The sequence below is a fragment of the Phyllobates terribilis genome, unplaced genomic scaffold (assembly GCF_046119375.1).
Source record: "Phyllobates terribilis strain yellow unplaced genomic scaffold, ASM4611937v1 Scaffold_12__6_contigs__length_324123572, whole genome shotgun sequence".
Lineage (NCBI taxonomy): Eukaryota > Metazoa > Chordata > Amphibia > Anura > Dendrobatidae > Phyllobates > Phyllobates terribilis.
In genome coordinates this window covers 298687967-298712465 of record NW_027362772.1, presented here as the reverse complement: position 1 = coordinate 298712465, position 24499 = coordinate 298687967, and the positions used below count along the sequence as shown (strand labels likewise).

The following is a 24499-nucleotide window of genomic DNA, read 5'->3' as shown; positions in this document are numbered from 1 at the left end:
ATTGTCATATTTTGAGAGCTATAATTTTTCTATATTTTTACCTACAGAGTTACATGATGGCTTGTTTTTTGTGGGACGAGATGACATTTTTGTTAGTACCATTTTCGGGCACATGACATTTTTTGATCGCTTTCTATTCTGATTTTTGGGAGGCAGAATAAACAATGCCCAGCAATTCAGGGATAGTTTTTTTTATGCAGTTCCGCGTTTGGTAAAACTGATAAGGCAGCTTTATTCTTCGGGTCAGTACAATTACAACGATACTACATTTATATCTTTGTTTATGATTTGCCACTTTTACACAATAAAAACTATTTTATAGAAAAACGGAACTGATTTTGCATTCCTGTATTCTGAGATCTGCAGCTTTTTTTTATTTTTCCACAGATGGAGCTGTATGGTGACTTGTTTTTGAGGGACAAGATGTTTTTTTCAGTGATACCATTTTTATTTACTTTTGTCGTTTTCATCCCGTTTTACTCTACATTTTGTTTGGGGGTATGATGAAAAAGCATAGTTTTTTTTGCCTCGTTTTTTAATTTTATTTTTTACGGTGTTCAATGAAGTGGTTAACTAGTGTGACAATTTTATAGATCAGTTCTTTCCAGGTGTGGAGATACTAAATATGTGTACTTTTTCTGCTTATTTTTGTTTTTCCATAAAAATACGTATTCATGGATATATTGTTTTTTCATTTTTTTTATTATTTTGTGATTTTTTAGAAAAATATTTTTAATTTTTTTTTAAACTTTTTTTTAAACTTTTTTACTAAGTCCCTTCATGGGACTTAACTTTTATCACTCTGATTGTTGGTCTAATGCATTGTAATGCTTTAAACCTTTGACAGAAGCCTCTTAGACCATGCTCTCAGCATGATCTAACAGACTTGCCATAGCTGGTAGACGTAGGGGTCTTCATGACAACCTCGGGTTGCCATGACGATGATCAGGCCCTCACGATCACTTTGTGGGGTCACCGATCAGGTGGGAGAGGGAGCCCCCTCCATCTCCATGCTCCTAAATGTTGCGTTTGATATCGATTGCAGCATTTAGTGGTTTAAACAGCCGGAGCGGACCTTGCTGTAAATGCTAAACTCCAGGTGGTGATCACTCCTGTGCCACGCACGATCATCATGATGTACCTATATGTCATCGGTCAGGAACCCCTATGTGACCATGACGTATAGGTACGTCAAATGTCGTGAAGGAGTTAAGGTGTTTATCAGCAGCAATCTGTGGGTTAATCTAACTGTAAAGCTGCATTTACACTACAAGCTTATTGTCAATCTGCTTCTCATGCAAGTTCTCTTGCCAACGTAGATGTGGATTTTGTGAAACATTCTGTGTCTGTGTATCCTTAGATTAGATTTGTAAATTGCGCCTACTATTGTAATTTTAGATTTTTTCACCCTCAATATATTTTCCAGGGTTCTTGAAATTATAGATGGGAAACCAATTCCATTTCTAATTCCAGAGACCCTACACTTTCATCATATTCAAGACCGGAGTTTTGTTCTGCTCCCTCGGTAGGGTGCTTTCTCCTTCTGTTCACTCAAACTACTAACATTTTTTTTTACAAATTTGTATTATTTAAAAATGTTTAAAACTAATTGAATATAGAAAGACTAATAAGATACATACCCTCTGTGAAAGTTTTTCCAAGATTTTCAATGGGAAATATGATGAAATCCTCTTTAAAACTCATTTTAGGTTTATCTGAAAAATAATCTTCTAGATGTTGTCTGGCATCAAAGCCATCTTCATGGTAGATCTTGTAGTTACAGGAATCCATTGTGCAATCTTGTGTCACGGATGAGTTGTTTCTCTCTACACTGGCTCTTGAGGTCTTTATATAATTTTCAAAGCTTGTAAGAATTATCAGGTGATGAGACCTCATCTTAACATATAGAGTCATGGGATTATACATTCACGTGGAAACTGTATGATCTTTCTATAAACAAGTTGCTTTTAGAGTATGTGCAAACAATATTTTTCTCAGCCGGACAAACAGTGACATTTTTCAAAGGAAGACGCTTCAGGAAACCAGGGAGTTTTTTTTCCTGAAGTGTCTTTTTTAATGTTTTTTGATAATTTCCTGAGTCTTTTTTACAGCAATTTTGGGGGCATCTTTTTACTGGCTTTTTCAAGATGATATTTTCTTGAACTTCATCCAACAATAAAGAAACCGCTAGCAATTTTTTAAGCAAGAACGATGGCAAAATGCTTAAAAAGATGCCCAACATCTTCTGGGTGTCTCTTGAACCTTGGTATTGACTTGATTTGTACGTATGGAGCATCTTCAGAGCAGGAAATGCCTGGAGAATGATTTGCTCATTTCTTTTAGTCACTGAACTGCTTGCCCATACCCAATGTGCACCAAGCTATTCAAATATGTTAATAAGATGAGAAAATTTTTTGGCAAACTCTATCTATGGTATGAAAGTACAATTCAATTAGTAATTAGTGTTGAGCGATACCTTCCAATATCGGGAAATATCGGATCGGATTGGATCGGACCGATATCCAAAAAATATCGGATATCGCCGATTCCGATACCGGAAACCAATGCAAGTCAATGGGACTCAAATATCGGAATGAAAATAAACCCTTTCTTTCCTTGTAGATTAATTGTACATGAAGGAAAACAACTAAGAATAATGTAGAACGTATTGGGGGAGGTGGAGGAGACATTAAAGGCATAGAGGTTTAGCCCAATCAAATGGAATAGCAGGAATTAATATTTTTTTAAGATGTTCGGAGTTACAAAGATATTGACTATGTTAAGCTTTTTTATATTTTGTCAGATATTTATGTTTCACTACTTCCATGCTCTTCATCTTCTTTTTTACTTCTCCCACACTTTCTCCTTCATCATCCTCAGCAGCAGCATCTTTTTCATGAACTTCTTCTTCACCTTATTCATCTTCTTCTTCTTCACCTTCTTCCTATTATTCTTTTTTTTACATTCTTCATATTCTTCTTATTCAACTATTATTCTTCTTCATATTCTACTTCTTCATCTTCTTCTTCTTCATCATATTCTTATTTGTGACAGGCATTGCTGTAGTTGTTATCTATAAAAGTTTGAAGATTACACCTTCCATTCTGCCTGTCACAAAAGACTTACAACAGGATTTATCCGCGTTCAGTTTGGCCTGCAGCAGCAGGTCTTTTCCAGGGGCACCACGAGGAGGAACAGACTCACCACCATACACTGCTTAGTCTTCTTCTGCTTATAATTTAGATAATATCTTTTGCTCTGATTTTTAGTCTTATGCTTAATGTTCTTCTGCTTTTTGTTCTGCACCTTCTTTTTCTTCTGCTTCTTGGTCTTCTATCTCTTGTTCTTCTGTATCTTGGTGGTTGTCTTATTGTTCTTTGTCCTCTTGGTCATCTTCTTCAGGGTCATCTTCTTGGTCTTCATTGGGGTGGTCTTCAGGGTCGTCATCTTCAGGGTCGTCGTGTTCGGGGTCCTCGTCTTCTTCGGGGTGGTCTTCAGGGTCGTCGTCTTCAGGGTCGTCGTCTTCGGGGAATCAGCTTCTTTGGGTTGGTCTTCAGGGTCATCGTCCTCAGGGTCGTCGTCAAGGAGATCCAGAGTGATTACCAAAAACCATTTCAAAAAGCTTCAACTTGGAAATGTAGCAGAAGGTACAATAAGGCTGAGGCACTGCCTGGAACCAGCTGACGGTACTGGAACCTGGATGAGTAGCAGAACGTACAAGAGCCAATGGAACTACCGAGGACCAGCTCACGGTACTTTAACCCGGTTACTAAGCAGGAGGTACCTGTGCCAGAAAGCACTACCAAGGACCAGCAGACGTTGGTGGAACTCGGATACCGAGAAGGAGGCACCAAGCCAAAGGCACTGCCGAGAACCAGCTAACAGTACTGGAACCCGGATGGGCAGCAGAAGGTACAAGAGCAAATGGAACTACCGAGGACCAGCTGACCGTACTGGAACCCGGATGGGTAGCAGAAGGTACAAGAGCCAATGGAACTGCCGAGGACCAGCTGACGGTACTGGAACTCAGATAGGCAGCAGAAGGTACCCATGGAAAAAAAAGTTGCAAGGCCGCGAGCCGGCCGAGTTACCGAAACCCACAGTCCTACAGGGGATACTTGTCCTATTGGCACTATGGAAACAGCCTTCATTGCGAGATCACGCAGCCCACATAGGAGTCACCTAAACTGCAGGCACCATAGAGTCGACTAACCCGAACGCAACACGACAGGACAACGTATTGGAGGCAAAGTGACGTTGACACTACCCGGAAACAGCTGATGTGCTTGAACCAGGCTGGGCAGGAGGGAGTACCCGTGCAAAAGACACTACTGGGAAAAAGCTGGCGGTGCTGGAACCCAGGGTAATTACTAAAAACAGAATGGAGTCAGAGGCCTAATTGGAGCAAGTTTAAAATCAGTAGTAGTGTGAATTTGGACAGAGCAGGAGAAATTGCCGGACACACAGCAGGGGATCAGCTGACATTACTGAACCCCAATAACACTGGAGCAAGTGTTGACTGTGCAGATGACACTTCTGAGCAGCAACTGGCGGTGTTGGAGCCCAGGGATTACAGTTCAGGTGGTAGAAACATGAACACAACAGGAGACCTGGATACTGTTGACAACCAATTATTTAATCTGGAAGAGAACTGGCAAAGTCATGCGAGATACAGGCCTTGTTCATTTTCAGAAAAGTAAGCCGGTCAACGTTATCGGAGAAACTAAAGACGCGTTCCGATAATACACTAGCAGCAGGGCAAGCCAGCACCTATAATGCATACTGGCTAAACTCTGGCCATGTATCCAGATTAGAGACCCAAAACTTGAAGGAGGAAGAGCCATCTGGGAGTACACTGAGAGGGCAAGACATGTAGTCTGTCACCATCTGATGGAAAAGTTGTCTCCTGCTGATTGGAGCCGTCTGTGATGGTGTAGACATTTGTGGCGATGGGGACACAAAACTTTGCCACATTTGGGCCATAGTGGTCTTGCCTTGTGCTGAGGTGCTGCTTCTGCTCCCTCTTTGTGCAGAGCTTCCTCCACTGCCTCGACGCACTGAGCTGCTTTGTAAAGCACTAGCAGCACTGCTCTCGGTTGGAATGGAGAACATGATGGAATGCACCAGTGTGTCTCGGTACTCCCGCATTTTCTGCTCCCGGTTCAGCGGTGTTATGAGTCTTTGTAAGTTGTCCCGATAGCGAGGATCTAGGAGGGTGGACACCCAATAATCAGCCGTGTTGAGGATGTGGGCGATGCGGCGGTCGTTTCTCAGGCACTGCAGCATGAAATCAACCATGTGCTGCAGACTGCCAACTGGCCAAGAAACGCTGTCCCCTGCTTGAGGCGTGATCTCTGCCTGCTCTGCATCACCCCACCCTCGCTCTAGATACTGACTACTAGAGTATTGTGTGCCTCACTCCTCTGGACAGATGTCTTCCTCCTCCATTGACTCCTCCTCATCCTCCTCACAAAGTGTCCCCTGCCTAGGCCTTTGTGAGGAACCATGTTGCGCAGACTGTAGAGAAGCAGATGACATTTGTGACTCCTCATCCTCCACCTCTTCCAAAACCTCGTCCCTTAGTGCTTGCAGTGTTTTTTCAAGCAGGCAGATAAGGGGGATAGTCATGCTGACTAGTGCATCATCTGCACTCGCCATCCACGTGGAATAATCAAAGGCACGCAAAACGTGGCAGATGTCCTTCATAGAGGCCCACTCAGTGGAGGTGAAGTGTGAACGGCGCGCAGTGCGACTTGTTTGTGCCTGCTGCAGCTGGTACTCCACTAGTGCTGCCTGCTGCTCACACGACCTCTCCAACATATGTAACATTGAATTCCACCTGGTGGGTAGGCCACATATGATGCGATGTTCCGGAAGGCATAATCGGCGCTGCAGAGCTGCAATGTGCGATCTTGCGATGCTGGAACGCCGCAAGTGAGCGCACTCTATGAGGACCTTGTGCAGCAGTGCATTAAGATCCATATAGTCCCTCAAAAAACTCTGCATGACCAAGTTGAGCACAAGTGCCAGACATGGGATGTGAGTGAGGTTGCCTAGGCCCAGAGGTGCCACCAGATTTCGGCCATTGTCACACACTACCATGCCTGGCTGGAGATTCGCTGGCACAAACCACACGTCGCTCTGCTGCTTGATGGCATTCCAGAGCTCCTGAGCTATGTGGCTTCGATTCCCCAAAGAAATTAATTTCAATACGGCCTGTTGACGTTTGGCCACGGCAGTGCTCATATCAGTCGTAACAGGTAACTGTTCACGGGTCGATGTGGAGGTAGACCGTGACGGTTCCTGCAGCGCTGATTCAGAGGAACTGAAGTATGAGGAGGAGTCAATGTGTACAGACTGGATTCCTGCAATCCTTTGAGTTGGCAGAACACGTACAGCGCCACTCACAAGATCTGTACCTGGCTCCACAACATTTACCCAATGGGCAGTGAGGGAAAGGTATCGTCCCTATCCATGCTTACTGGTCCACGCATTGGTGGTCAGCTGGACCTTGCTACTGACGGCGTTTTGTAGTGCATGTTTAATTTTTCCCTCCACATGCTGTTGCAGGGCAGGGACGGCTTGCCTGCTGAAATAAAAGTGGCTGGGCACGTTGTATTGTGGGACTGCCAATGACATCAAGTTACGGAAGGTGTCAGTCTCCACCAGCCTGAATGATAGCATTTCAAGTGCCAGTAGTTTTGCAATGTCAGCATTCAGAGCCTGTGCTCGGGGGTGGTTTGCCGAGTATGGGCGCCTTTTCTCCCATGTCTGTGCTAACGATGGCTGTAGACTGGCCTGGGAGTGTGAGGATGACAGGGAACATGGTGCTGTGAGTGGAATGACACTGTGACTCTGTACAACAGTGCTAGATGTTCTTCCATGGTGATCCTGTGAGGAAGCCGAACCAGCTGTGTGTGAGCTGGAGGAAGAGGCTACAACACGAGCTGAAGAGGTGGTAGGTGGCGCTGTAGGTTGGCCTAGGTCTTCACTGTGTCTTTGTAACTCCACCACATGCTTGGTCCGCACATGTTTCAACATATTTGTGGTATTGAGGTTGCTGACACTTTTCCCTCTTTCACTTTCTGATTACACAGCTTACATTTGACAAAGGAAATGTCATCTGCAACTGTGTCAAAAAAGGACCAGGCACTGCAAGTTTTGGGAGCGCCCGTTTTGGGTTTTGGAAGAGGCATGCTCCTAATGGGTGCCGAAGTGGAGGCTACAGGCAACCAAGTCTGCCCCCTCCCTCTCCCTCCTTTTTGGGCCGTTCGGGGAATCTCTTCCTCAGAGCTGCTCCCACCACCTTCCTGTACCTCACGCCATGATGGGTCAAGGACCTCATCATCTACACTACCCTCTTCAAACAACTGCTTCTCCTGGGTAGTCTCGAGAGCACAGTACGCACCAGAAAGTAGCACCTGAGTCTCATCATCAGATGCGTACTGAGGTGTGCTGACCATAGGCACTGGCCCACCCGCCTCTTCAGATTCAGAGAGACAAAACGGTTGCGCATCATTGAATACTACCTCCTCTTCTAATTCTCGAATTCTGCTTGGCTGGCCCCCTCTTTCCAAGCCAAGAGATTCAGAGAACAGAAGTAGAGATGGCTCCTGTCCAGGGCTCTCTGACTGCCTGGGCAATTTGGCAGGTGGTGAAGAGACAGATGGGTGCTCTTCAGTGCTCAGGACCTGAGAGGATCTGGAACTATTTGAAGTTGATGCATTAGCTGCTATGCATCCGACAACGGCTTCAATTTGGTCCTCTCGCAGCAGTGCGGTAGAGCGAGCTCCTACAAAGCTGCGCATAAAGGACTGTTGCCTGGTAAAACTGGGGGATGCTGAGTCACTGGTGCCCGCAGCAGGCACAGAATCCCCACATCCTCTCCCTGCAGAAACTCCACGCCCACGCCCATGCCCACGAGCCTTACTCCCTGCCTTATTCTTCTTGGTAGACTGATAAAGAAAGGCAGAAAAGTATTAAGGGCTTAGTGTGCTTATTCCTGAACAGCTTCTAACAGGAATAAGAAACACTAATTTTATAAAGTGTGGACTAGACTTTAATATGAGCTAATGTGGCCTACACAACTGTAAAGTGGAGTGTTTGGTGAACTTTATTTATGTTTTTTTTTTACAAAAAGACACTGGATGTGCCCTAAGATGTAAAACCGATAGTATCACAAACTTTTTGTAGCTATTACAATTCAGGAAGGTAACCTACAATGCAATAGATGAGGCTACAAAAAATAGGCTAATACTAATCTGGCTGGGGCTGCAGGGCACAAGGCTGCAGAAAGGCTCCTCTATCTACTCCTATATAGTGTTTTTGGACGCAATCTAGCTGGATACGGTGGAACCACACTAATAGGAGAAATCAAGAAAAATGAGCAATCAAAAAAGGACAATGTATGAGGCAGTGACGCACGCTGAGCGGACTACAACCGGACGTGGCTGCAGAACACACTACAGCGTGAGCTGCACTCACACACAGAGACCTCGCAGACAGCTGTGAACAGTGCAGAGAACTGTGCACTAGCGCTGCAAGGCAAAAGAAAGCTTCTCTATCAACTCCTATATAGTGTTTTTGGAAGCAATCTAGCTGGATATGGGATATGGATGGAACCACACTAATAGGAGAAATCAAGAAAAATGAGCAATCAAAAAAGGACAATGTATGAGGCAGTGACGCACGCTGAGCGGACTACAACCGGACATGGCTGCAGAACACACTACAGCATCAGCTGCACTCACACACAGAGACCTCGCAGACAGCCGTGAACAGTGCAGAGAACTGTGCACTAGCGCTGCAAGGCAAAAGAAAGCTTATAAAGTAGCCTGGGTAAAGCACAATAAAGCAAATCGGTAGCTAAAGCTGTCCCTCAGAACAGCAGCGTCCTATCCCTAACTGAATTCACAGCAGAGTGAAGCCAAAATGGCTGCGGCGGCTTTTATAGTGCATCATGACATCATTTTGGCAGCCAATCACAGCCATGCCATTAGTTAACATGCCTAACATGCATAACAGGATGTGCCCACACTTCTTAGGATCCTCATTGGCTGAATAAAATGAAACTGGCTCATTGCATTATGGGAACTTCTGATCCGGTATTCGATATTCTTAAAGTATCGGAACTCAGTATCGGAACTCCGATACAGCGAATATCGGTCGATACCCGATATTTCGGTATCGGAATGCTCAACACTATTAGTAATACATAATAGTTTGTAAAAAGACGATTCTGCATGTAGCTGTGGGTTAGTGCCGTAGACTTGCGATATATGTCCGTAATGACACGTCCTTCATCAGAAATATGGATTTTGAGATCCAAACAGTCCTGCTCTCCACCATAGTGATATGTCAATTTGATGTTGAGATTATTATTGTTGAGAGCTTTCATCAAAATATCCAAATTCATGTTTAATGTTTTTAATTAATATGGTATTTTGAATACCCTTTTAATTTTCCTTTTTTAACCCCAGCAAAAATTTCTCTGATGTCTGTGAGGCCGTTCAGATGGCAGCCGAGTATTATGCTGTAACCAGCTTTTGAATGTGTTTTAGGTTCAATCTCCCTCTTCTTGTCCCTCCCCCGCTTCTCCCCTATTTTCACACTTGTGTATCATGGGTACTGTAAAGGATGAGTAGTCCTCTTTGCAAACTATTATGTATCACTAATTGATTTGTACTTTCATACCATAGATTAAAGACTTACTCACATCTACTATTTACTTACCTTTTGCCTTGGCTACTCTGGGTGGAGTCTGGTGATTTGGTTGGTTCCTTTTTTCGGAGGGGATGGTGTTCGTGTTGCCTTCCATGGAAATCCATGACGATGGACAATTAGAATCAAGAAACATTAGCTTGGAACTATCTACTAATGACATGCATGGACTATAATAATGGATGGCGCTGTGTCTCTTTAACAAGTGAAATTCTTGCAATTTGAAACATGTGGGATATCTTTGAAATTTGTGGTACTCCCCACAGAAATCCATGATGATGGACAATTTAATTAAGAAATATTGGATTGGAATTATGCATTAATGATAAGCATGGACTATAAATTTTGACTCGCTGTGTTTCTTCATCAAGTGAATTATTTATAATATGCGATTTTAGGAGTGAGCCGGGGGGACCCCTTTTGGAAGAACATGTATTTTATATACGATGGTTAACACTTGCAGAATAGTAGGCTCTTTACCTCATTCTCCATGATTATGCTACACAAAACCTTTGCACAATTAACAGTTTTTTAATTTTTATCTTCAGCACTTTTTTTGATTATATCATATCTCAACTAGTGTTGAGCCACCCCCGGAGTGTTCGGGTTCGGTTCGGTTCGTCGAACACCGGGATGTTCGAGGAACTGTTCGTCGAACTGTTCGTCGAACACCTTAGAACACCGTCGAACACCGTTAAAACCAATGGCAGGCAAACAAAAACACATAGAAACACATAGAAAACACCTTCAAAGGTGTCCAAAAGCTGACAAACTGCTCAGAAGACGCTTTCTTTAAAAAAGCCGGCCGGCAATTCAGCAGCGGCAAACACCGGTACCCGACAATTTAGACAAGAAGGAATAGAGCCTCACACATAGATTAGATAGATAGAAACATGTCAGTCACATATATATGAAGTACAGTGACAGTGTTGCTTACTGTACTTGTCATTTAGTGTAAAGGATTTATTAAAAAAAATAATAGTGTTTTCATGCACCGTCTCTTTAAAAAAGCCGGCCGGCAATTCAGCATCTGTACCCGACAATTTATAACAGACAGAATAGAGCTTCACACATAGATTAGATAGATAGAAACATGTCAGTCACATATATATGAAGTACAGTGATAGTGTTGGTTACTGTACTTGTCATTTAGTATTAAAATAAAGGATTTATTATTAAAAAAATTGGCGTGGGGTTCCCCTTAATTTTAGTCTCTAGCGGAGGTTAAGCAGACAGCTGGGGCAGATGTTTGAAGCCTGGGAAGGGAGTAATACCCACAGAGCTTCCAAGGCTACTAATATGAGCCCCCAGCTGAATACATAGCCTTTACTAGCTATTAAAATGGGGGACCCCCCCCCCAAAAATGACGTGGGGTCCCCCCTAATTTAATAGCTAGCAAAGGCTAGGCAGACAGCTGGGGGCTGATATTAATAGTCCAGGAAGGGAGCCATGAATATTGGCCCCCTCCCAGGCTAGAAACACCAGCCGTCAGCCGCCCCAGAAATGGCGCATTCATAGGATGCGCCAATTCTGGCACTTAGCCTCACTCTTCCACGCTGCCCTGGTGCGGTTGCAGGGGGTAATAGGGCTGGGGTTGATGTCAGCTTATAATGCCAGCTGACATCAAGCCCAGGTTAGTAATGGAGAGGCGTCTATAAGACACCCCCATTACTAACCCCATAGTCAAAGTTAAAAGAAAACACAAACACCCAGAATAAAGTCCTTTAATTGAAATAAAGACACAATCCTTTATTGTTCTAAATTAAACCATACTTACCATCACGCCCATTCCAGCTGAAGTCAACGATCTCCTGCAATAAAAGAAAAATAATAAAGCAACATCATCCTTACCTTTCCATGGTTCCCACGACAGCTTCGGCTCTGCTACATCGAGATGACAGGCTGTACCGCAGCAGAACGCTGCCATCCAGCCTGTCATCCCGCAGACACTGAGAAGCGCAGGCATGCTTGCGCTCTGCAGTGTCTGGCTGTGACGGCATAAAGATGAGACGAGTTCATGTCCAATGAACTCGGCGCACCTCATGCACGTCACTGACAGCGTGGGAAAATTCTCACGCTGAAGCGCTGAGTGCAGGAGAATTCTCCCACGCTGTCAGTGACGTGCATAAGGTGAGCTCATGTCCAATGAACTCAGCTCACCTCCTGCACGTCACTGACAGCGTGGGAGAATTCTCCTGCACTCAGCGCTTCAGTGTGAGAATTCTCCCACGCTGAAGCGCTGAGTGCAGGAGAATTTTCCCACGCTGTCAGTGACGTGCATGAGGTGAGCCGAGTTCATTGGACATTAACTCGGCTCATCTGGATGCCCTCACAGAGAGACACTGTGGAGCGCAAGCAAGCCTGCGCTTCTCAGTGTCTGCAGGATGACAGGCTGGATGGCAGCGTTCTGCTGCGGTCCAGCCTGTCATCTCGATGTAGCAGAGCTGAAGCTGTCATGGGAACCATGGAAAGGTAAGGATGATGTTGCTTTATTATTTTTCTTTTATTCCAGGAGATCATTGGCTTCAGCTGGAATGGGCGTGACGGTAAGTATGGTTTAATTTAGAACAATAAAGAATTGTGTGTTTATTTCAATTAAATTACTTTTTTCTGGGTGTTGTGTTTTTTTTAAATACTTTACTAGAAATTCATGGTGGTCATGTCTAATATTGGCGTGACCCCATGAATTTTGGGCTTAGGGCCAGCTGATAATGCCAAGCTGGCCCTAACCCCTTTATTACCCAGTGAGCCACCGCATCAGGGCCCTGGATGAGTTGGGTACAGCGCCAGAAGATGGCGCTTCTATGAACACGCCATTTTCTGGGGTGGCTGCGGACTGCAATTTGCAGCGGAGGTGGCCCAGAAAGCTTGGGCCTCCCTGCGCTGCGGATTCCAGCCCCCAGCTGCATAGTTGTACCTGGCTGGACACAAAAACAGGGCGAAGCCCCACGTCAATTTTCTTTAAATTATTTCATGAAATAATTAAGAAAAAAAGGGCTTCCCTATATTGTTGTGTCCGGCCAGGTACAAATAGGCAGCTGGTGGTTGGGGGCAGCCCGTTCCTGCCTGCTGCACCTGACTGGACACAAATATAGTGCGAAGCCCCACGTCAATTTTTTTTTAATTATTTCATGAATTTCCTGAAATAATTAAAAAAAATTGAAGTGGGGCTTCGCACTATATTTGTGTCCAGCCAGGTACAGCAGGCAGGAACGGGCTGCCCCCAACCACCAGCTGACTATTTGTACCTGGCCGGACACAACAATATAGGGAATGCCTTTTTTTCTTAATTATTTCATGAATTTCATGAAATAATTAAAAAAAAAATACGTGGGGCTTCGCCCTATTTTTGTGTCCAGCCAGGTACAACTAGGCAGCTGGGGGCTGGAATCTGCAGCGCAGGGAGGCCCAAGCTTTCTGGGCCCCCCCCCGCTGCAAATTGCAGTCCGCAGCCATCCCGGAAAATGGCGCGTTCATAGAAGCGCCATCTTCTGGCGCTGTACCCAACTCATCCAGGGCCCTGGTGCGGTGGCTCACTCGGTAATAAAGGGGTTAGGGCCAGCTTGGTATTATCAGCTGGCCCCAAGCCCAAAATTCATGAGGTCACGCCAGTATTAGACATGACCGCCATGAATTTCTAGTAAAGTATTTAAAAAAAACACAACACCCAGAATAAAGTCCTTTAATTGAAATAAAGACACAATTCTTTATTGTTCTAAATTAAACCATACTTACCGTCACGCCCATTCCAGCTGAAGCCAACGATCTCCTGTAATAAAAATAAAATAATAAAGCAACCTCATCCTTACCTTTCCATGGTTCCCATGACAGCTTCAGCTCTGCTATATCGAGATGACAGGCTGGACCGCAGCAGAAAGCTGCCATCCAGCCTGTCATCCCGCAGACACTGAGAAGCGCAGGCATGCTTGCGCTCTGCAGTGTCTGGCTGTGACGGCATAAAGATGAGACGAGGTCATGTCCAATGAACTCGGCTCACCTCATGCATGTCACTGACCGCGTGGGAAAATTCTCATGCTGAAGTGCTGAGTGCAGGAGAATTCTCCCACGCTGTCAGTGACGTGCATGAGGTGAGCTCATGTCCAATGAACTCAGCTCACCTCATGCACCTCACTGACAGCGTGGGAAAATTCTCCTGCACTCAGCGCTTCAGCGTGAGAATTCTCCCACGCTGTAAGTGACGTGCATGAGGTAAGCCGAGTTCATTGGACATGACCTCGGCTCATCTTTATGCCGTCACAGAGAGACAATGTGGAGCGCAAGCAAGCCTGCGCTTCTCAGTGTCTGCGGGATGACAGGCTGGATGGCGGCGTTCTGCTGCGGTCCAGCCTGTCATCTCGATGTAGCAGAGCTGAAGCTGTCGTGGGAACCATGGAAAGGTAAGGATGAGGTTGCTTTATTATTTTATTTTTATTACAGGAGATCGTTGGCTTCAGCTGGAATGGGCGTGACGGTAAGTATGGTTTAGTTTAGAACAATAAAGAATTGTGTCTTTATTTCAATTAAAGGACTTTATTCTGGGTGTTTGTGTTTTTTTTAACTTTGACTATGGGGTTAGTAATGGGGGTGTCTTATAGACGCCTCTCCATTACTAACCTGGGCTTGATGTCAGCTGGCATTATAAGCTGACATCAACCCCAGCCCTATTACCCCCTGCCACCGCACCAGGGCAGCGTGGAAGAGCGAGGCTAAGTGCCAGAATTGGCGCATCCTATGGATGCGCCATTTCTGGGGCGGCTGACAGCTGGTGTTTCTAGCCTGGGAGGGGGCCAATATTCATGGCACCCTTCCTGGGCTATTAATATCAGCCCCCAGCTGTCTGCCTAGCCTTTGCTAGCTATTAAATTAGGGGGGACCCCACGTCATTTTTTTGGGGGGGGTCCCCCATTTTAATAGCTAGTAAAGGCTATGTATTCAGCTGGGGGCTGATATTAGTAGCCTGGGAAGCTCCGTGGGTATTATCCCCTTCCCAGGCTTCAAACATCTGCCCCAGCTGTCTGCTTAACCTCCGCTAGAGCCTAAAATTAAGGGGAACCCCACGCCAATTTTTTTAATAATAAATCCTTTATTTTAATACTAAATGACAAGTACAGTAACCAACACTATCACTGTACTTCATATATATGTGACTGACATGTTTCTATCTATCTAATTTATGTGTGAAGCTCTATGCTGTCTGTTATAAATTGTCGGGTACAGATGCTGAATTGCCGGCCGGCTTTCTTAAAGAGACGGTGCATGAAAACACTATTATTTTTTTTAATAAATCCTTTACACTAAATGACAAGTACAGTAAGCAACACTGTCACTGTACTTCATATATATGTGACTGACATGTTTCTATCTATCTAATCTATGTGTGATTCTCTATTCCTTCTATTCTAAATTGTTGGGTACAGATGCTGAATTGCCGGCTTTTTTAAAGAGACGGTGCATGAAAACACTATTATTTTTTTTGATAAATTCTTTACACTAAATGACAAGTACAGTAATCAACACTGTCACTGTACTTCATATATATGTGACTGACATGTTTCTATCTATCTAATCTATGTGTGATTCTCTATTCCTTCTATTCTAAATTGTCGGGTACCGCTGCTGAATTGCCGGCCGGCTTTTTTAAAGAGACGGTGCATGAAAACACTATTATTTTTTTTGATAAATCCTTTACGCTAAATGACAAGAACAGTAAGCAGCACTTTCACTGTACTTCGTATATATGTGGCTGACATGTTTATATCTATCTAATCTATGTGTGAAGCTCTATTCTTTCGGTTCTAAATTGTCTGGTACCGGTGTATGCCGCTGCTGAATTGCCGGCTTTTCGTGTTTCACTGTGAGCACAGTTCCCATCGATTTGGGCAATCACTGTAATGCCACAACCACCATGGCTGTGGCATTACAGTGAGTGGCAGACAATCCCTGCATGATTGGTGCTCTAAATAGCACCAGACATGCAGGACACGCTTTTGGTGCACGAACAGTTATCGAACATAACCTCGAACAGCCGAATTTTTTGCAAATCGTTCGGGTACGTCGAACAACTCGAACACCGCCCAAAACAGCTCGAATTTGAGATTGGCGAACAGTTCTAGTCGAACACCGCTCATCTCTAATCTCAACACTAGTGTTGAGCGATACCTTCCGATATCGGGAAGTATCGGATCGGATTGGATCGGACCGATATCCAAAAAGTATCGGATATCGCCGATTCCGATACCGGAAACCAATGCAAGTCAATGGGACAGAAATATCGGAATAAAAATAAACCCTTTCTTTCCTTGTAGGTTAATTGTACATAAAGGAAGACAACTAAGAATAATGTATAATGTATTGGGGGAGGTGGGGGAGGCAATAAAGGCATAGAGGTTTAGCCCAATCAAATGGAATAGCAGGAATTTATATTTTTTTTTAAGACGTTCTGAGTTACGGAAATATTGACTATGTTAAGTTTTTTTATATTTTGTCAGATACTTATGTTTCACTACTTCCATGCTCTTCACCTTCTTTTTTACTTCTCCCACACTTTCCCCATTCATCATCCTCAGCATCAGCATCTTTTTCATCAACTTCTTCTTCACCTTCTACATATTCTTCTTCTTCACCTTCTTCCTATTATTCTTTTTTTTTTACAATCTTCATATTCTTCTTATTCAACTATTATTCTTCTTCATATTCTACTTCTTCATCTTCTTCATATTCTTCTTCTTCATCATATTCTTATTTGTGACAGGCATTCCTGTAGTTGTTACCTATAAAAGTTTGAACATTACACCTTTTGTTCTGCCCGTCACAAAAGATTTACAACAGGATTTGTCCACGCTCAGTTTGGCCTGCAGCAACAGGTGTTTTCCAGGGGCACCACGAGGAGGAACGGACTCACCCCCATACACTGCTTAGTCATCTTCTGCTTATAATTTAGATATTATCTTTTGCTCTGATTTATAGTCTTATGCTTAATGTTCTTCCACTTTTTGTTCTTCTGCTTCTTGTACTTCTGCTTCTTAATTTTTTTGTCTCTTGTTCTTCTGTATCTTGGTGGTTGCCTTCTTCTTTGTCCTCTTGGTCAACTTCTTCAGGGTCATCTTCTTGGTCTTCTTCGTGGTGGTCATCAGGGTCGTCGTCTTCAGGGTCGTCGTCTTTGGGGTCCTCGTCTTCGGGGTCCTCGTCTTCAGGGTCGTCGTCTTCGGGGTCCTCGTCTTCTTCGGGATGGTCTTCAGGGTCCTTGTGTTCAGGGTCGTCGTCTTCGGGGTCGTCTTCAGGGTCCTCGTCTTCAGGGTCATCGTCTTCGGGGTCCTCATCTTCTTCGGGTTGGTCTTCAGGGTCCTCGTCGTCAGGGTCCTCGTTTCAGGGTCCTCGTCTTCTTCGGGTTGGTCTTCAGGGTCCTCGTCTTCAGGGTCCTCGTCTTCGGGGTCCTCGTCTTCTTTGGGGTGGTCTTCAGGGTCCTTGTCTTCAGGGTCCTCGTCAGGGAGATCCAGAGTGATTACCAAGAACCATTTCAAAAAGCTTGTACTTGGAAATGTAGCAGAAGGTGAAGGAAGGCTGAGGAGCTGCCGAGAACCAGCTGATGGTATTAGAACCCGGATGGGTAGCAGAAGGTACAAGAGCCAATCGAATGATCGAGGACCAGCTGACGGTACTGGAACTCGGTAACTAAGCAGTAGGTACCTGTGCCAGAAAGCACAACCAAGGACCAGCAGACATTGGTGGAACTTGGATACCGCGAAGGAGGCACCTAAGCCAAAGGCACTGCCGAGAACCAGCTGACGGTATTGGAACCCGGATGGGTAGCAGAAGGTACAAGAGCCAATGGAACTACCGAAGACCAGCTGATGATACTGGAACTCGGTTACTAAGCAGGAGGTACCTGTGCCAGAAAACACTACAAAGGACCAGCAGACGTTGGTGTAACTTGGATACAGTGAAGGAGGCACCTAAGCCAAAGGCACTGCCGAGAACGAGCTGACGGTACTGGAACCCGGATGGGTAGCAGTAGGTACCCATGTAAAAAAAAGTTGCAAGGCCACGAGCCGGCCGCAGTTACCAAAACCCACAGTCCTACAGGGGGTGCTTGTCCTATTGTCACTATGGAACCAGCCTTCATTGCCAGATCCCGCAGCCCACATAGGAGTCACCTAAACTGCAGTCACCATAGAGTCGGCTAACCCGACCGCAACACGACAGGACAACGCATTGGAGGCAAATTGACGTTGACAATACCCGGAAACAGCTGGTATGCTGGAACCAGGCTGGGCAGGAGGGAGTACCCGTGCCAAAGACACTGCCGAGAACCAGCTGACGGTACTGGAACCCGGATGGGTAGCAGAAGCTACAAGAGCCAATGGAACTACCGAAGACCAGCTGATGGTACTGGAACTCGGTTACTAAGCCGGAGGTACCTGTGCCAGAAAGCACTACCAAGGACCAGCAGAAGTTATTGGAACTTGGATACCGCGAAGGAGGCACCTAAGCCAAAGGCACTGCCAAGAACCAGCTGACAGTACTGGAACCCGGATGGGTAGCAGAAGGTACAAGAGCCAATTGAACTACCGAAGACCAGCTGATGGTACTGGAACTCGGTTACTAAGCAGGAGGTACCTGTGCCAGAAAGCACTACCAAGGACCAGCAGACGTTGGTGGAACTTGGATACCGCGAAGGAGGCACCTAAGCCAAAGGCACTGCCGAGAACCAGCTGACGGTACTGGAACACGGATGTGTAGCAGAAGGTACCCATGTAAAAAAAAGTTGCAAGGTTGCGAGCCGTCCGGAGTCACCAAACCCACAGTCCTACAGGGGGTGCTTGTCCTATTGGCACTATGGAACCAGCCTTCATTGCCAGATCCCGCAGCCCACATAGGAGTCACCTAAACTGTAGGCACCATAGAGTCGGCTAACCCGACCGCAACACGACAGGACAACGCATTGGAGGCAAAGTGACGTTGACACTACCCGGAAACAGCTGGCGTGTTGGAACCAGGCTAGGCAGGAGGGAGTACCCGTGCCAAAGACACTACCGAGAACCAGCTGACGGTACTGGAACCCGGTTGGGAAGCAGAAGGTACAAGAGCCAATGGAACTACCGAAGACCAGCTGACGGTACTGGAACTCGGTTACTAAGCAGGAGGTACCTGTGCCAGAAAGCACTACCAAGGACCAACAGACGTTGGTGGAATTTGGATACCGCGAAGGAGGCACCTAAGCCAAAGTCACTGCCAAGAACCAGCTGAAGGTACTGGAACCCGGATGGGTAGCAGAAGGTACCCATGTAAAAAAAAGTTGCAAGGCCGCGAGCCGCCCGCAGTTACCGAAACGCACAGTCCTACAGGGGGTGCTTGTCCTATTGTCACTATGGAACCAGCCTTCATTGCCAGATCCCACAGCCCACATAGGAGTCACCTAAACTGCAGGCACCACAGAGTCGGCTAACCCGACCGCAACACGACAGGACAACGCATTGGAGGCAAAGTGATGTTGACACTACCCGGAAACAGCTGGCGTGCTGGAACCAGGCTGGGCAGGAGGGAGTACCCGTGCCAAAGACACTGCCGAGAACCAGCTGATGGTACTGGAACCTGGATGGGTAGCAGAAGGTACAAGAGTAGAGATGAGCGGTGTTCGACTAGAACTGTTCGCCAATCTCAAATTCGAGCTGTTTTGGGCGGTGTTCGAGTTATTCGACGAACCCGAACGATTTGCAAAAAATTCGGCTGTTCGAGGTTATGTTCGATAACTGTTCGTGCACCAAAAGCGTGTCCTGCATGTCTGGCGCTATTTTGAGCTCCAATCATGCAGGGATTGCCTGCCACTCACTGTAATGCCACAGCCATGGTGGTTGTGGCATTACAGTGATTGCCCAAATCGATGGGAACAGTGCCAACAGTGAAACATGAAAAGCGGCAATTCAGCAGCGGCATAGACCGGTACCTGACAATTTAGAACAGAAAGAATAGAGCATCACACATAGATTAAATAGATAGAAACAAGTCAGCCACATATATATGAAGTACAGTGACAGTGTTGCTTACTGTACTTGTCTTTTCGTGTAAAGGATTTATAAAAAAAAATAATAGTGTTTTCATGCACCGTCTCTTTAAAAAAGCCGGCCGGCAATTCAGCAGCGGTACCCGACAATATAGAATAGAAAGAATAGAGAATCACACATAGATTAGATAGATAGAAACATGTCAGTCACATATATCTGAAGTACAGTGACAGTGTTGCTTACTGTACTTGTCATTTAGTGTTAAAATAAAGGATTTATTTAAAAAAAAATTGGCGTGGGGGTCCCCATAATTTTAGGCTCTAGCGGAGGTTAAGCAGATGGCTGGGGCAGATGTTTGAAGCCTGGGAGGGGGGTAATACCCATGGAGCTTCCCAGGCTACTAATATCAGCCCCCAACTGAATACCTAGCCTTTACTAGCTATTAAAATGGGGGACCCCCCCAAAAAAATGACGTGGGGTCCCCCCTATTTTAATAGCTAGCAAAGGCTAGGCAGACAGCTGGGGGCTGATATTAATAGCCCAGGAAGGGTGCCATGAATATTGGCCCCCTCCCAGGCTAGAAACACCAGCCGTCAGCCGCCCCAGAACTGGCGCATCCATAGGATGCGCTAATTCTGGCACTTAGCCGCGCTCTTCCCACTGCTCTGTAGCGGAGGCAGTGGGGTAATAGGGCTGGGGTTGATGTCAGCTTATAATGCCAGCTGACATCAAGCCCAGGTTAGTAATGGAGAGGCGTCTATAAGACACCCCCATTACTAATCCCATAGTCAAAGTTAAAAGAAAACACAAACACCCAGAATAAACTCCTTTAATTGAAATAAAGACACATTCCTTTATTGTTCTAAATGAAACCATACTTACCACCGCGCCCATTCCAGCTGAAGCCAACGATCTCCTGCAATAAAAGTAAAATAATAAAGCAACATCATCCTTACCTTTCCATGGTTCCCACGACAGCTTCAGCTCTGCTACATCGAGATGACAGGCTGGACCGCAGCAGAACGCTGCCATCCAGCTTGCCATGCTGCGGACACTGAGAAGCGCAGGCATGCTTGCGCTCCTCAGTGTCTCGCTGTGACGGCATAAAGATGAGACGAGTTCATGTCCAATGAACTCAGCTCACCTCATGCACGTCACTGACAGCGTGGGAGAATTCTCCTGCACTCAGCGCTACAGCGTGAGAATTTTCCCACGCTGTCACTGACATGCATTAGGTGAGCTCATTCATGTCCAATGATCTCAGCTCACCTCATGCACGTCACTGACAGCGTGGGAGAATTCTCACGCTGTAGCGCTGAGTGCAGGAGAATTTTCCCACGCTGTCAGTGACGTGCATTAGGTGAGCTGAGATCATTGGACATGAACTCGTCTCATCTTTATGCCGTCACAGCGAGACACTGAGGAGAGCAAGCATGCCTGCCCTTCTCAGTGTCTGCGGGATGACAGGCTGGATGGCAGCGTTCTGCTGCGGTCCAGCCTGTCATCTCGATGTAGCAGAGCTGAAGCTGTCGTGGGAACCATGGAAAGGTAAGGATGAGGTTGCTTTATTATTTTACTTTTATTGCAGAAGACATTGGCTTCAGCTGGAATGGGAGTGACGGTAAGTATGGTTTAATTTAGAACAATAAAGAATTGTGTGTTTATTTCAATTAAAGGACTTTATTCTGGGTGTTGTGTTTTTTTTAAATTCTTTACTAGAAATTCATGGCGGTCATGTCTAATATTGGCGTGACCCCATGAATTTCGGGCTTAGGGCCAGCTGATAATGCCAAGCTGGCCCTAACCCCTTTATTACCCATTGAGCCACCGCACCAGGGCCCTGGATGAGTTGGGTACAGCGCCAGAAGATGGCGCTTCTATGAACGCGCCATTTTCCGGGGTGGCTGCGGACTGCAATTTGCAGCGGGGGGGACCCAGAAAGCTTGGGCCTCCCTGCACTGCAGATTCCAGCCCCCAGCTGCCTAGTTGTACTTGGCTGGACACAAAAATAGGGCGAAGCCCCACGTATTTTTTTTTAAATTATTTCATGAAATTCATGAAATAATTAAGAAAAAAAGGGCTTCCCTATATTGTTGTGTCCAACCAGGTACAAATAGGCAGCTGGTGGTTGGGGGCAGCCCGTTCCTGCCTGCTGTACCTGGCTGGACACAAATATAGTGCGAAGCCCCACGTCAATTTTTTTTAAAATTATTTCATGAAACTAGATGGTGGCCCGATTCTAACGCATCGGGTATTCTAGAATATATATACGTCAGACCCGGCGCAATCAGCAGAGCGGTGTTTAAATTTGGCGCCAAAATCGCTGACTGGTCGCGGCCAGCAACCGCGACCAATCAGCAAAGCGGTGTTGAAATTTGGCGACTATATCGCTGATTGGTCACGGCCGGCGGTTGCGACTAATCAGCAGAGCGGGGTTTAAATTTTGCACCAATAATGCTGATTGGTCGCGGTCGCGACCAATCAGCAAAGCGGTGTTTAAATTTTGCGCCAATAATGCTGATTGGTTGCGGTTGCGACCAATCAGCAAAGCGGTGTTTAAATTTGGCGCCAATAACGGTGATTGGTCACGACCGCGACCATTCAGCAGGGCGGTGTTTAAATTTGGCGGCAACAATGTTGATTAGTCGCGGCCGGCGGTCGCGACCAATCAGCAGAGCGGGGTTTAAATTTGGCGCCAATAATGCTGATTGGTCGCAATCGCCGGCCGCGACCAATCAGCAGAGCGGTGTTTCAATTTGGCGCCAAAATCGCTGATTGGTCGCGGCCGGCAACCGTGACCCATCAGCAGAGCGGGGTTTAAATTTGGCGCCAATACTGCTGATTGGTCGCGGCCGGCAACCGTGACCAATCAGCCGAGCAGGGTTTAAATTTGGCGCCAATACTGCTGATTGGTTGCGGACGGCGACCGCGATCAATTAGCAGAGCGGTGTTTAAATTTGGCGCCAATAATGCTGATTAGTCGCGGCCGGCATCCGCCACCAATTAGCAGAGCGGGGTTTAAATTTGGAGCCAATCTCGCTGATTGGTCGCGGCTGGAGTCCGCGACCAATCAGCAGAGCGTTGTTTAAATTTGGCGCCAATCTCACTGATTGGTCGCGGCCGCTATTTAAATGTGGCGCCCAAATCGGTGATTGGTCGCGGGCAGTTTCCGCGACCAATCAGCAGAGCGGTGTTTAACTTTAGCGCCAAGATCACTGATTGGTCGCGTGCGTAGAGCGCGACCAATCAGCGAATCGTATTGGTGAGGACCGGGGAGCGCCGCTGCCTGGTCGGATACTTCCGCTGCGAGAAGCCGGGAGATGAGCGACTGCTCGCAGCAGATGTATCCCGACCCGCAGCTCCGCTCCCCGGTCCTCCCTTGACACCCTAGCCGCTGATCTCCCCACAGTATCCGCATGGAGTTACAAAGATCCGGACATTTGTGTTAAAAATCGCTGATTGGTCGCTGGCGCTGCCCGCGACCAATCACCGATTTTGGCGCCAAATTTAAATATCGGCCGCAACCAATCACCGATCTTGGCTCCACATTTAAACACCGCTGTGCTGATTGGTCGCCGACGCTGGGCGCGACCAATCACCGATTTTGGCGCCAAATTTAAATATCGGCCGCAACCAATCACCGATCTTGGCTCCACATTTAAACACCGCTGTGCTGATTGGTCGCCGACGCTGGGCGCGACCAATCACCGATTTTGGCGCCACATTTAAATAGCGTCCGCGACCAATCAGTACAGCGGTGTTTAAATGTGGAGCCAAGATGGGTGATTGGTCGCGGCCGACATTTAAATTTGGCGCCCAAATCGGTGATTGGTTGCGGGCAGCGCCAGCGACCAATCAGCGATTTTTAACACAAATGTCCGGACCTTTGTAACACCATGCGGATACTGTGGGGACATCAGCGGCTAGGGTGTGAAGGGAGGACCGGGGAGCGGCGGGTCGGGATACTTCTGCTCCGAGCGCCCGCTCATGTCCCGGGTTCTCGCAGCGGAAGTATCCGCACAGGCAGCGCCGCTGACATCCATGCGGCTAGGGCGTGAAGGGAGGACCGGGGAGCGGCGCTGACATCCAATTGGTCGCGGCCGCTGTTTAAATGTGCCGCACAAATCGGTGATTGGTCGCCGTCAAAGTTAAACACTACTTTGCTGATTGGTCGCGGACGCTGCCCGCGACCAATCACCGATTTGTGCGCCAAATTTAAATATCAGCCTCATGCACGTCACTGACAGCGTGGGAAAATTCTCCTGCACTTAGCGCTTCAGCGTGAGAATTCTCCCACGCTGTCAGTGACGTGCATGAGGTGAGCCGAGCTCATTGGACATGACCTCGGCTCATCTTTATGCCGTCACAGCCAGACACTGAGGAGCGCAAGCAAGCCTGCGCTTCTCAGTGTCTGCGGGATGAAAGGCTGGATGGCAGCGTTCTGCTGCGGTCCAGCCTGTCATCTCGATGTAGCAGAGCTGAAGCTGTCGTGGGAACCATGGAAAGGTAAGGATGATGTTGGTTTATTATTTTACTTTTATTGCAGGAGATCGTTGGCTTCAGCTGGAATGGGCGTGATGGTAAGTATGGTTTAATTTAGAACAATAAAGAATTGTGTGTTTATTTCAATTAAAGGAGTTTATTCTGGGTGTTTGTGTTTTCTTTTAACTTTGACTATGGGGTTAGTAATGGGGGTCTCTTATAGACGCCTCTCCATTACTATCCTGGGCTTGATGTCAGCTGCCATTATAAGCTGACATCAACCCCAGCCCTATTAC

At 46.4% G+C, this 24499-nt stretch overlaps 1 protein-coding gene across 1 annotated transcript in view; it reads right to left on the bottom strand.

The window, feature by feature from the left end:
- Window positions 1-24499, bottom strand: part of LOC141172741 (indolethylamine N-methyltransferase-like) — a 98212-nt gene that overhangs the window by 32789 nt on the left and 40924 nt on the right. Inside the window, exons 3-4 of the mRNA XM_073657212.1 lie at window positions 9733-9810; window positions 1641-1864 (exon numbers count right to left, since the gene is read on the bottom strand). Coding sequence (XP_073513313.1) covers window positions 1641-1864; window positions 9733-9810 — 302 coding nt within the window. The remainder of the gene's footprint in view (window positions 1-1640; window positions 1865-9732; window positions 9811-24499) is intronic.